Below are 13844 nucleotides of genomic sequence, written 5' to 3' on the forward strand. Positions count from 1 at the left end.
CTGTGCCCAGCACCTTCCATCTGTCCTCATCAAGAAAATGTTCATGTATATAAAAGGTTTTTTCAGGTAATTGGCAAGCCCTTTGGCCTTGTAAGTGTTTTGTATCTGAACAAAGGCTTTCCAGTATGTTTTCTTAACCATGCCCTGTGCCTCTCTTTACAGTGAAGTCATCGAGTTTTAATTTATGTGTGGTGATTTAACTTGGAGGGTCTTATGTCAAAGTCTTCCTATTGTAGCTTTACTTCATCCTTTGTAACAGTGGAGAAGCATGATTTATTTTCATGGTGATGTTTTTACAAATGCTTATCATAAGTATTGTAATATGAGATGCCAAATGTCCCACAAAATATTTATTGTTGCTTTTGATTAAACAGTAAAACTAACTCTGCCAACATCTTTGTTTTTCCAGTTAAATTACTGTTTATCTAAAACCTATATAATCTTTAGTAGCTTTACTTCCTTTTCTGACACTGCCAGATGTAGAAAAGGGTCACAAAGTAATGAAGACTTTTTCTTTGATCTAATTTGTCTTTGATCCTTGGTTGATATGGTCTAAGAATTCATTCTTAAATGACCAACCTAATGGTGATGAGTCTCCCCATATATAATTAAGTTGGCCTTAGGAAGTACATATAATTCATTGCCTAGACTGTAACTGCGAGCTACAACAGCACAAGAGTACATCTCAAAATTTGTCCTTTATTCAGATATCCTTCAAGAATCCAGGGTTTCCTCCTTGTACAAAGAGCAGTGTTTGAGCCAAGCTTGAACCACTAGGGCCAAATTGTTTTTTTTTTGCATAGAATCTCTTGGTCTCCTTGCTTGTTGCTCACATTTTGTACATTTGTATATAGCTATCACACCCATTGGGTTCATTGCCTTCTGTCTCTGAACTTCTGAGCCTCTGTAATATTACTCAGAGAGCAACTGAGTCACCAATATGGGAATTATTTTGGAAACAGCTTCCTGGGACAGGCACATTGACTTAGAGCAAAGTTCAAAATTGATACTGAATTAGAGAAATGATAAAGCTAAGAAGGCAGTTCTGTACAATGCAGATATCTCCTCCTTGACCTACTTAAATAAACAGGATACAGATAATAGCTGGGTAATATAAAATACTCATAAAACTTAGGTTTGCAAAGTACTTTATAGTTGCTTGTTCTATCCTGAGAGGTAGGTGCTCTTATCTCCATTTTAGATAGATGAGAAGGATGAGGAAGCAGCAGGGTTGAGGGTTAAGTGACTTGCCCAAGGTCTCATAGCTAGTTAAGTGTCTGTAGAAGAACCTGACATCAGTCTTTCTGACTATAATTCCAGTGCTCTACCTACTGAGTCACTAATGGTTAAGTCAGATACCATTGCTACTGCTATTTATTGTCAAAATAAGATAGAAAGCCACAAGAGGTCCACACCACCTCAGCCGTCTCTTTGCCAGGCAGAGATAATGTCTTGTTCAGGAGCAATGGTGGTTTTTCAGTTGGAAGTCCACTTGGAAAAAGTTACAAAGGGTTACTATAAACTATTGAGCAGAATCTGTTTTCAAAAACAATTTAAAACAATAGAGTCCAAAGTAAACCTGAGAAACACTTGCCTAGAGATCCAGATGAACAAGAGCATCCTGAGAACATTTATAAGTTAAATAAAAATAACTTGTGCATGTGAAATAGAACAATTGGAACCATCACATCTGAAATGTGAGCACCTCAGTTCCTGGTGTGTTGTATAAAAAATTTGTGAGAACTACACTCCAGAAAACATTGAGTGTATAGCTCATTTGTAAAAACTCTGGATCTGAATAGTGGAGGATTTTGAACAGTTAAAAAATAGGGGAGTGGGGAGGAGATATCTTAGAGAATGAGTGAGGATTCAGTTAGCCTAGATCATCCTGAGAACATTTAAGGGGAAAAATGGAAGGAGGATGAATAGATTAAAAATGCAGAGATTTCTAGAATAAACTCTTTGGACTCCAGTAGCAAGTACCTAATATGCTATAAAAGAATATAGGAAAACGGCACCAAAGAAAACAAAGATGATAAGAGCAACAAATTATGTCACAAAAAATAAAATTGATTACATTTTTTCACAGACAAGAAAAAACTGTTTAATAACAATGTGAGTCATTTCTGAATCATCTCTCTTTTTACATCAGACCATCAACTTTTCATATTTAAGATCTTGACCAAAACCAAAATAGAATGTGGAGCAGAGTTGAGGCAGCACCTGTCTTATTAAACTGTTGATGCTGAAAATGGGAAATGGTTAAAAGACTCATATCCTAAAGAAGTTTAATTGATGTAAACTATCATTACAATGAAGAGATGAAAAGCTTTGAAAAATGGAAGGAGGTGTACTGAATGAACAATGGTACGACCTTAGAGTATGAATTCATTTGTAAAATTGTCAGGAGAAGAGGGTGGTAGATTGTGAGCAATAAAAAATAGGGAGAATTAGTGGAAGCAAAATATGTGTTAGAGAAAGGATGAGTCAGTTACCCTAGATTATCCTGAAGGCTTGAAAAGAGGATGAATAGACCCAAACAATATAGAAAAAAAATCTGTAAATTTCAGTCCCAAGAGGTTGACTCCTTTCTTGTGGTGCCTGAGGGCTTGTTCCTGGCTGGGAGTTCTGGTGGACAACCTTGTCCAGCCAGGAAGGTCTGCAGTCCAGAGGGACAGAACTGAAGGCTGCTCCTTGTCCAGAGATTCCTGCTCTGTGGTTAGCTTCTCAGCTTGCTCCTGGCTTCTTCTATTCACCTTGAACTTCTGACCCAGAACTAGGTAGTGAATGTTTCTCCTGGCCTCTACTCAAGTTCAAGGAGTCCTGTAGGACCCTGCTGCCATCCTCTTATTCAGTGTTTGCTTGCTGAGAGTCTCCATGCAGTATGGTCCTGGCCAGACTATTGTCCACAGACTTTTTTGTATCTCCTTATGCCAGCCTGGACTCAAAAAGTAACTCACTTTGATTTTTAACTTGAATTTCCTGATTGGGATGGATGAGCTGGGCTCCCATTCTTGTTGTTCTTGACCAGCTGGTATTTACGTAATGTTTTAAGGTTTGCAAAGCATGAATTCAGTCTGTTTTATCTTTACAGCCCCACAGTTGTTTTCCCCATTTTAAAGATAAACATGAAGTTTATGAAGACATTATGATTTTTACACTGCTGACTCCACCTTCCACTGCACTCCTGCCCTAAGAAGCTTAGATTCTATTGGGGGAAATATGCAAATACAAATAAATCTGTGAAAAGTATATTATCTGTTTCTTATAAGACACTGTATAATTTGTTTTAGCCTGCTTAGACCTACTTTGTTTTCTGATATTATCATTAAAACAGAGGGACAAAGCCAGAGATCAACTTGGGATCATGGAAGGCACTGCCATTTCATAAATGTGAGGCAGCACACCAGCTGCTTCTTCATAGTACCTCATTTTTCATTTGCAGTGTCTTAGCCATATCGTCATACATAACACACTAATCCAATGTCTGACAAGATTGATATGTTGAATTTTATTTGTTCACTTGGTTTTTCTTGTGTAGATGGCTATTTGAATAAGAGTGGATCTCATGGAGGAGGCATGCAGGATTTCAGGCTTTATAAAAGTTTGTATGCTGTGACCAGGAAGATCTGGTGATTTTTATTAATACTGAATACTTTAGGGATTGAATGTCATTTTTCTGGCTTGTTAACATGCTTGCTGTGCACTGAACATCTCTTCCCTGTTAAGAGATACTATTATATTTTTATGATTAGTTATAGAATTCAACTTAAGTATATTTCTGCTTGCTCCTGCCCCTTATTTATGAGCCCCACTATCTCAAGAGAGTAGCTGTGGATTCCCCTTCTTTTGCTACTTCTTTGCTCCTTCCCTTTCCCTTCTTATAGACTTTTGTCATCTAACATTTAACATTTTGCTAAATAAAATTTAGCAGAATAGTGTGCCCTGAAATGGAATGTCCATTTAAGTGGACAGTTTGCTAGTCTTAAATTTGAGTTCCTAACTTTTGTGTTGTATTAACATAATCTTTTTTTCTTGGTTCATTGAAATAATAACTATTCATTAAAAATAGAATCAAGTCTTACTTGACCTCCTGAACGGCATTGTCATTTGGTGATGAATTTGAGTTCTTTCCTTTTAAACTTAGATTCATTTCAGATATATTACTTTATATAAATTATTATTCTTAATATAGAGTAAAAGATATTTTTGAGTGCTAGATGGTGTAGTAGATAAGAGTTCCAGACCCGAAGCCAGGAAGACTCATCTCCCTGCATTCAAATCTGACCTCAGACACTTACTGGCTTTGTGATCTGGCATGTCACATCACGAATCACTCTGTTTGCCTCATCTTCCTCATCTGTAAAATGAGATGGAGAAGAAAATGACAAACCATTCTAGTATCTCTGCCAAGAAAACTTCAAATGGGGTCACAAAGAGTCAGACACAATTAAAAATAACTCAGCAAAACCAAAAAAGATAGTTTTCAATATGGTGTTATGCGAAGAGCATCAAACTGGAAATGAAGAGACCTGAGATCTTCCTGCCCCAACTCTCCCACATGAGCTGTGGACCTCAGGCAAATCACATAATCTCCTTGGATCTGTATTTTGGCCTGTAAAATGAAGACGATGGACTAAGTGACTTATAAGCTCCCTGATCTTAGTTTCCGTCTCTGAGTTTCTCCAAGCATCATGGTATTTTTTTAATTATAAAATTATTTTATTTTTAGACTCATGTGGCAGTTCCAGAAACAGCAGTGCTGCAAACTGTTGCCAAGTTGGATACACTCATAGCTGTGATAGAATGCCAGCAGCCAGAAGCAGACCTATACAGGTGATTTTTTTCCTCTTATATTTTTATAGTTTTTAAAATTATAATTTATATATTATATTTTATTTTTATATGGTTTTTATTTTATATTACTGCTATTTATCAATATATTTCTCTCTCTCTTTTCCATACCTCAGAAAGCCAGCCATATAACCAAAAAATCAAAAGTAACTCATTCAGTCATAAAACCTTTACTAAGCATCTACCAGATCCTTAGCAATGTTTTAATTGCTGAAGAGACAGAGACCAATTTCTGCCCTCCAGGAGCTCATGTTCTAAGAAGGGAGCAATCATGTACCTACATAAAATAAATAGACCATGACTTTGGGAGAGGACCATGTGACTAGTGTAGCAACAGGGGCTTCATGTAGAAGACTACCTTTCGGGCGGCTAGGTGGTGTAGTGGATAAAGCACAGGCCCTGGAGACAGGAGTACCTGTTCAAATCTGGTCTCAGACACTTAATAATTACCTAGCTGTGTGGCCTTGGGCAAGCCACTTAACCCTGTTTGCCTTGCAAAAACCTAAAAAAAAAAAAAAAATTTATCAGAAGACTACCTTTCATTGAAGGAAATTAGGGAGGAAAAAGATGCAGCAAAAACAACCAACCAATCAGTATTGTTAAGCACTTATTTTCTGGGTCCTGGGGCTACAAATCTGGAGTTTGAAACAGCCCTACATTCACATAGATTGAATTCTAACTCCCTTAGGATAGGATTAAGGGGAGGAAAACAGTTAAGAAAAACCAAGGAATCCAGGCTAGCACTGTCTGCAGGAGGGAGAGAGGGGTTTCAAGTTTTGTAGTCCTGGTTGACGTTTTCATTGGCATTTTAAATGTTCTTTTACTAGCTCTGCTAACTATGCTTTGCATCAGTGTTGTGATATTTTTCATAACTCTCATTTTTATGGCATTTAGGTTTAGGTATACTATATTTTTGGTTTATGGTTTAGGTATTCTTTATATTTCTTGCAACACACACAGTAAGATTATTTTCACATCACACAATTTGTTATTCTTGTTTTTTTGTTGTTTGTTTCAGGGCAATGGGGTTAAGTGACTTGCTCAAGGTCACACAGGTAGGCAATTATTAAATGTCTGAGGCTGGATTTGAACCCAGGTACTCCTGAATCCAGGGCCAGTGCTCTATCCACTGCACCACCTAACCAGCCGCAATTTGTTATTTTCATCTGATGGTCATATGCTTTGTTTCTAGTTCTTTGATACTTACAAAAAAGTTGTGATTTAAAAAAAAAAATCTTCTACCTTCTTGTGTCCTATGTTTAATCCCATCATTATGGCATTTCTGTGCAAAACAATATGAATATTTTAGTCACTTTCTTAGCATAAATCCAAATTGCTTTCTAGATTAATATTTATTCCCAGATAAAACAGCAGTATGACAATACTTTCTACAACCCCTTCAACATGCATGTTCCTACTTTTTTGTCATCTTTGGTAGTTTTATGAATTTAAAATGAAATGTCAAAGTTGTTTTAATTTGCATTTTGCTTAATGATGATTTGGAGCATCTTTCATTTGCTTAAGAGTTAGCCTTTCTTTTAAGAACTGTTTGTTAATGTCCTCAACCATTTGTCCATTAAGGATTGACTTTTCAACCTTTTACAAAAGTATTAATTCCATACATGTTTTGGATATCAGACACTTATCTGGGATGTTTGATGCAGTTTTTTTTCCTTAATCACCCATTTCTTTCCTTATTCTGGTTGCATATGGATTTTGTTCTTGCAAAAGCTTTTTAGTTTTGTTTTTTTTTTCAGGTTTAGCTTTTTAAAGAATTCTTTGTAAAAAAAAAAGAATTCTTTTATTACTTTTGTTCATTGTTTCATTGAGAATTCTCTTTCTTAGCCATAGTTGTGAAAGATGTCACTTCTAACATTCATTTCATGTATCCATTTAGATATTCTTTTGGCATAACATTTGGAGTAAGATGTTGGCTTTAACTAATTTTAACCAAAGTGTTTCTACTTTTCTCAGCAGTAATTATCAAATAGCCCTCACTAAGTAATTTATGTTCATATAGTGTTGAACATTGCATTATTAAGTTTAGTTGTCTGTAATCCATTGTGTTCCATTGATTTGCCTTTTTATTTGTTTTAAAAATGTATTTATTTTTATTTATTTTTGTTTTTTGGTCTTTGCAAGGCAGTGGGTTTGAAGTGACTTGCTCAAGGTCACATAGGTAATAAGTGGATTTGAACTCAGGTCCTCCTGACTCCAGGACCCGTGCTCTATTTACTGTACCACCTAGTTGCCCCATATTTTTTTTATTCCTTAACAAATGCCTAATTATATTGATTTTTACTGCTTTTTAGTTAAATTTGAAGTCTGAATGTATCTATTTCTCTTTTATAATGAGTTTTTTTCATTATTTCCCTTGAAAGGACAATTTTGGGCAGCTAGGTGGCACAGTGGAAAGAGCACCGGCCCTGGAGTCAGGAGTACCTGAGTTCAAATGCAGCCTCAGACACTTAATAATTACCTAGCTGTGCGGCTAGGTGGGCAAGCCACTTAACCCCATTTGCCTTGCAAAAAACCTTAAAAAAAATGAAAGTCCAATTTCTTTTGTTTTTATAGATAATATTTCAAAGAATATCTTCACAATATTTTATTTAACTTGTTTAGAAATTTTTAAACCCTTAAATAAAATAAAAAATTTCTATACTGTATTGTATTAATTTGGGAAAACTTGCAATCTTTTCAAATATGCTGAATGTCCAGATAAAATTTATCAGTTTGAAACAGGGCTTCTTCCTTTGGTTACTCTTTACATGGGTTATTCTGTTGGCCATTATATTGGACTGAGTAGCCATCTTGACATTCAAGTCAGCCAGGCAACCTTTATGAAGCAGCTCCTTTCTGGGTGTCTAGGCCTTAGTCTAAATGAGAGGGGTACAAAGAAAGGAGAAAATGTCCTTGCTCTCCAGGAGTTGACTGTATGAAGGAGAAGACACTGAGCAAGTAACTCTATAAACTTAAGATGGTAGGTGTATGTTGCACATGTCAAAGTAGACGTGCTCACAGATTTACCAGAATTTTTGAGCAGCCAGGGTTTTATCTGGGATTTAAAGGGAGCCAGAGAAGCAGGAGATGGAAAGCAAGAGTGCCAGGTGTGAGGGGCCAGCAGAGCATGGACTGTCTTGTGCCAGGAGCCGTGGAGGAGCTGGTGGTGTTCCTCAGAGAGAGAGAGAGAGAGAGGAGTGTGAGTGTTTGTGTGCATGTGCACACAATGAGAGAATGGACAGCCTGTGCTAAAGAGCAAGGTCCAGGCACCAGGTCATCTGTGAGAGGTTATTATGGAAGACAGTTTCAGAGGGCACAGTATCTGACAGTAGAGAAGGTTTGATACCCCATCACACATCCTATGGGCATTTATCCATCTCTCTCCAGGAAGAGCTGCACTATTCTTGTTAGGGGATCTTTTGGTTACCTCTTTAGGTATCTGCTCACTGCTCCTAGTTCTGCCTGCTGGGGCCAAGTAGAACAAGTCCAGTTCTTCTTCCACATACTAGCCTTGCACCCCTGACTTCTCTTTTCCAGCATGAACACCCAGATCTCTTTCAGCCAATCCTTAGATGTGGTAGATGGTGCCTTGTACCCCAGAACCCCAGAAGTGCCCTTCACAAATACTTAACCAGGGCAAAGTGCTGTGGGATTGTCCCCACTCTATTCTCAGGTGGAGTCCAAGGTGGCATTGACTTTTTTTCTGCCACCTCACTTTACTGACCTAGACCGAACTTGGAATCCATTCAAACCCATATCTTTCAAAGCAAAGGAAAAAAAATCTTCTGACTAATAACCATATTATTTTATTTTTGTAAAAACATTTTTCAGATGTAGTTGAAATGTAGTTATGTCTGTAGTGGTTTATTTCATTAAATTCAACCCAGTGTTTTAGATCATCAATGTTAATTTTGGATCTTTACTGCATCTAGTTTGTTAGCTGTCTTTCTCAACTGTGTGTCATCATCATATTTGATCAGGATGTCTTCTATGTTATTATCTAGGTCATTGATAAAATTGTTTCAGAATACAGGGATAAACAAAGATACCTGAAACATTCTACCAGAAGCCTCCTTTTGAGTTGACACTGAATCAGTAATTCTTTTAGTTTAGCTGTTCAGTTGCATTTCAATATATTTAATTGTATTATCTTCTAGTCCACATCTTTTTTCCACAAGAATATCTATAGTATTTTAGGAGGCTAAAGGAACATATAGACAGCTATATATCGATATATATCCATATCTGTCTGTATATTTATCTAGAGCAACTATTAATTTTGATGAAGAGCCAGCAAAAATAATTTTTAAAAATAAACTGGGTGGAAAATTTTTTATTTAGGATCTGTTACTTCATTAAGATTGTGACTTAGTTATTGCTTTTTGTAATGATTGCCATCATATACCTTGGTATATGTTAGTTCCACAAATTTAGCTCCACCCATTTTTATAAAGTTTCTACTATTTACACTGTCTTGTGCTTGGCTCCATCCTTAACATTGTTTATAGTCTTACTGCGAGTGGGATGGAAGATTACAGTATGTACACAACTATGTCAATACAAAGTATTTTAAATAAGTCCAGGAAGGAGAGAGCACTCAAAGCTAGTGGAATTAGAAAAAAGGATTGTAGCTTAACTTTCCAGTTTATATGTGATAGACTGTTATAGAGACTGGATCTAAAAATGTCTTTTACTGATGTTATAAATAAATTTTAAATGGTAATTTGAATTTTTGCAATATCTTGACTTATTTTGCAGATTCATTGGAAGAATGACAGTGACTCAACAAATGGAAGAGATTGTGAGGCAAGAAAAAATTTCGTTTTATCAAACTCCTTTTTATAAATGAATTTTTGGTGCCTTTTGGGTTTACTTGTTATCATCTTTAGACATGTTTGCAAAATGAACCCTCCCTTATAATCAAAACAGTTCAACAGTTCTACCCAACAAGGGGTGTAGCACTCCAAATAAGTGAGCCCTTAGCTTCCTTTGGAAAAGAAGAAAGAATTTCCTTCTCTATTAAACAGTGCTGAGACTATTATTTGTTGTAATGACTCAATCTTCACCTTCACTTTTATCCTTCTTCTCATTTATGGATTGTAGTTCTGTATAGTTTTATGACATGCTTATGTGCCCAATTGAAACCACTCCCCAAGGGATAGAATTGTGGTTTGTTTCCAGTCTTTTTGCTATAATCATTTGAAAATACTCAAATTTCTTTGAATATTTTGGTATGTGTGCTGCCTTTCTTGTTTCTCATTGATCTTCTTTATATACATGTCCTTGCTTAAGGTCACACTTATGAACTAGGGGCAGAGGCAGGATCTCCAAAGCCAACCCCCCCCCCTTTTATTGTTTTTTTTTATTAAAAATATTATTTGAATTTTACAATTTCCCCCCCAATCTTACTCCCCCCTCCACGGAAAGCAATCTGTCAATCTTTATTTTGTTCTCATGGTGTACATTGATCCAAATTGAGTGTGATGAGAGAGAAATCATATCCTTAAGGAAGAGACGAGAAGTCTAAGAGGTAACAAGATCAGATAATAAGATATCTGGTTTTTTTTCCTAAATTAAAGGGAATAGTCCTTGAACTTTGTTCAAACTCACTTCACAGCTCTTTATCTGGATACAGATGGCACTTTCCTTTGCAGACAGCCCAAAATTGTTCCTGATTGTTGCACTGATGGAATGAGCAAGTCCTTCAAGGTTGAATATTACCCCCATATTGCTGTTAGGGTATACAGTGTTTTTCTAGTTCTCATCTCACTCAGCATCAGTTCATGCAAATCCCTCCAGGCTTCCCTGAAATCCTGTACCTCCTGGTTTCTAATAGAATAATAGTGTTCCATGACATACATATACCACAGTTTGCTAAGCCATTCCCCAGTTGAAGGACATTTACTTGATTTCCAATTCTTTGCCACCACAAACAGGGCTGCTATAAATATTTTTGTACAAGTGATGTTTTTACCCTTTTTCATCATCTCTTCAGGGTATAGACCCAGTAGTGGTATTGCTGGGTCAAAGGGTATACACATTTTTGTTGCCCTTTGGGTGTAGTTCCAAATAGCTCTCCAGAAAGGTTGGATGAGTTCACAGCTCCACCAACAGTGTAATAGTGTCCCAGATTTCCCACAACCCTTCCAACAATGATCATTATCCTTTCTGGTCATATTGGCCAGTCTGAGAGGTGTGAGAGGTGGTACCTTAGAGAAGCTTTAATTTGTCTTTCTCTAATAATTAATGATTTAGAGCAATTTTTCACATGGCTTTGATCTCCTCATCTGTAAATTGCCTTTGCATATCTTTTGACCATTTTTCAATTGGGGAATGGATTTTTGTTTTAAAAATATGACTCAGTTCTCTGTATATTTTAGAAATGAGTCCTTTGTCAAAATCATTAGTTGTAAAGATTGTTTCCCAATTTACTACATTTCTTTTGATCTTGGTTACAAGTGGTTTTATCTGTGCAAAAAAGCTTTTTAATTTAATGTAATCAAAATCATCTAGTTGGTTTTTGGTGTTGTTCTCCAACTCTTCCTTAGTCATAAACTGCTCCCCTTTCCATAGATCTGATAGGTAAACTAATCCTTGATCTTCTAATTTGTTTATAGTATTGTTTCTTATGTCTAAGTAACCATTTGGATCTTATCTTGGTATAGGGTGTGAGGTGTTGGTCTAATCTAAGTTTCTTTCATACTAACTTCCAATTATCCCAGCAGTTTTTTTATCAAAGAGGTAGTTTTTATCCCAGTAGCTGGACTCTTTGGGTTTATCAAACAGCAGATTACTATAGTCGTCTCCTGCTTTTGCACCTAGTCTATTCCACTGGTCCACTATTCTATTTCTTAGCCAATACCAAACAGTTCTGATAACTGATGCTTTATAATATAATTTTAGATCAGGTAGGGCTAAGCCACCTTCTTTTGCACTTTTTTTTCATTAAGCTCCTGGAAATTCTTGACTTTTTATTTCTCCATATGAATTTACTTACAATTTTTTCTAACTCATTAAAGTAATTTTTTGGAATTTTGATTGGTAGGGCACTAAACAGGTAGTTTAGTTTTGGTAGAATGGTCATTTTTATTATATTAGCTCTACCTATTCATGAACAGTTGATATTTGCCCAGTTATTTAAATCTGATTTAATTTGTGTGAGAAGTGTTTTATAATTTTTCTCAAAAAAGTTTCTGAGTCTGTCTTGGCAAATAGACTCCCAGGTATTTTATATTGTCTGAGGTTAATTTGAATGGGATTTCTCTTTCTAGCTCTTCCTGCTGTATCTTGCTAGACATATATAGAAAAGTTGAGGATTTATGAGGGTTTATTTCATAACCTGACAACTTTGCTAAAATTGCTAATTGTTTCCAGTAGTTTTTTGGATGATTTCTTGGGATTCTTTAGGTAGACCATCATGTCCTCTGCAAAGAGTGAGAATTTTGTCTCTTCCTTCCCAATTCTAAATCCTTCAATTTCTTTTTCTTCTCTAATTGCTGAAGCTAACATTTCTAATACGATAATGAATAGTAGTGGTGATAATGGGCACCGTTGTTTCACTCCTGATCTTATTGGGAATGCCTCTAGCCTCTCCCCATTGAATATGCTTGTTGATGGTTTCAGATAAATACTGCTAATTATTCTAAGGTACAGTTCATTTATTCCTACACCCTCTAGTGTTTTTAGTAGGAATGGATACTGTATTTTGTCAAAAGCTTTTTCAGCATCTGTTGATGTGATCATATAATTTCTGATAGGTTTGTTGTTGATATAATTGAGTATACTAACAGTTTTCCTAATATTGAACCAACCCTGCATTCCTGGAATAAATCCTACTTGATCATAATGTATTATCCTAGTAATGACTTGTAATCATTTCACTAAGATTTTATTTAAGATTGTTGCATCTATATTCATCAGGGAGATAGGTCTATAATTTTCTTTCTCTGTTTTAACTCTTCCTGGTTTAGGTAACAGCACCATATTGGTTTCATAGAAAGAGTTAGGCAGAGTTCCATCTTTCCCTATTTTTCCAGAGAGTTTATATAGAATTGGAACCAGTTGTTCCTTAAATGTTTGGTAGAATTCAGCTTGTGAATCCATCAGGCCCTGGAGATTTTTTCTTAGGAAATTCAATGATGGCTTGTTGAATTTCTTTGTCTGAGATAGGGTTGTTCAGGTATTTAATCTCTTCTTCATTTAACCTGGGCAACTTATATTTTTGTAAATATTCATCCATTTCACTTAGATTATCAAATTTATTGGCATAGAGTTTGGCAAAATAATTTCGAATTGCTACTTTAATTTCTTCCTCATTGGTGGGGAGTTCACCTTTTTCATTTATAATACTAGCAATTTGGTTTTCTTTTTTTAAATCAAATTGACCAGAGGTTTATCAATTTTTGGTTTTTTTTTTCATAATACCAACTTTTGGTTTTATTAATTCAGTAGGTTTTTTGCTTTCAATTTTATTAATTTCTCCTTTAATTTTTAGAATTTCTAATTTGGTATTTAATTGGGGATTTTTGATTTCTTCTTTCTCCAATTTATTCATGTAAACATTTAAAGCTATAATATATCCCCTGAGAGTCACTTTGAATGAATCCCATAGGTTTTGGTTTGTTTCATTATTGTCATTATCTAGGATGAAATGGTTATTTCTTTCTGTAACTTGTTTTTTGGTCCACTCATTTTTCAAAACGAGGTTATTCAGTTTCCAATTTGTTTTGGGTCTATATCTCCTTGGCCCAGTATTGCATATGACTTTTATTGCATTGTGATCTGAGAAAGATGTGTTCACTATTTCTGCCTTTCTGCAGTTGATCATTAGGTTTTTATGTCCTAGTACATGGTCAATTTTTGTATAAGTTCTATGTACTGCAGAGAAAAAGGTATATTCCTTTCTGTCCCCATTCAATTTCTTCCATAAGTCTACCATATCTAATTTTTCTAACAATCTATTTACCTCCTTAACTTCTTTCTTGTTTATT

At 35.6% G+C, this 13844-nt stretch overlaps 1 protein-coding gene across 10 annotated transcripts in view; it reads left to right on the forward strand.

Moving 5' to 3' along the window:
* The window catches only part of ATP11B (ATPase phospholipid transporting 11B (putative)), a 151067-nt gene that overhangs the window by 57268 nt on the left and 79955 nt on the right, over window positions 1-13844 (forward strand). For all 10 annotated transcript variants that reach the window (XR_012469335.1, XM_074191008.1, XM_074191013.1 and 7 more), the window contains exons 7-8: window positions 4733-4836; window positions 9613-9660. Coding sequence is in view for 9 of the 10 variants with exons in the window: in XM_074191008.1 (XP_074047109.1) it covers window positions 4733-4836; window positions 9613-9660 (152 nt within the window). In the remaining variant the exon portion in view is untranslated. The remainder of the gene's footprint in view (window positions 1-4732; window positions 4837-9612; window positions 9661-13844) is intronic.

Source organism: Macrotis lagotis, chromosome 6 (genome assembly GCF_037893015.1).
Source record: "Macrotis lagotis isolate mMagLag1 chromosome 6, bilby.v1.9.chrom.fasta, whole genome shotgun sequence".
NCBI lineage: Eukaryota > Metazoa > Chordata > Mammalia > Peramelemorphia > Peramelidae > Macrotis > Macrotis lagotis.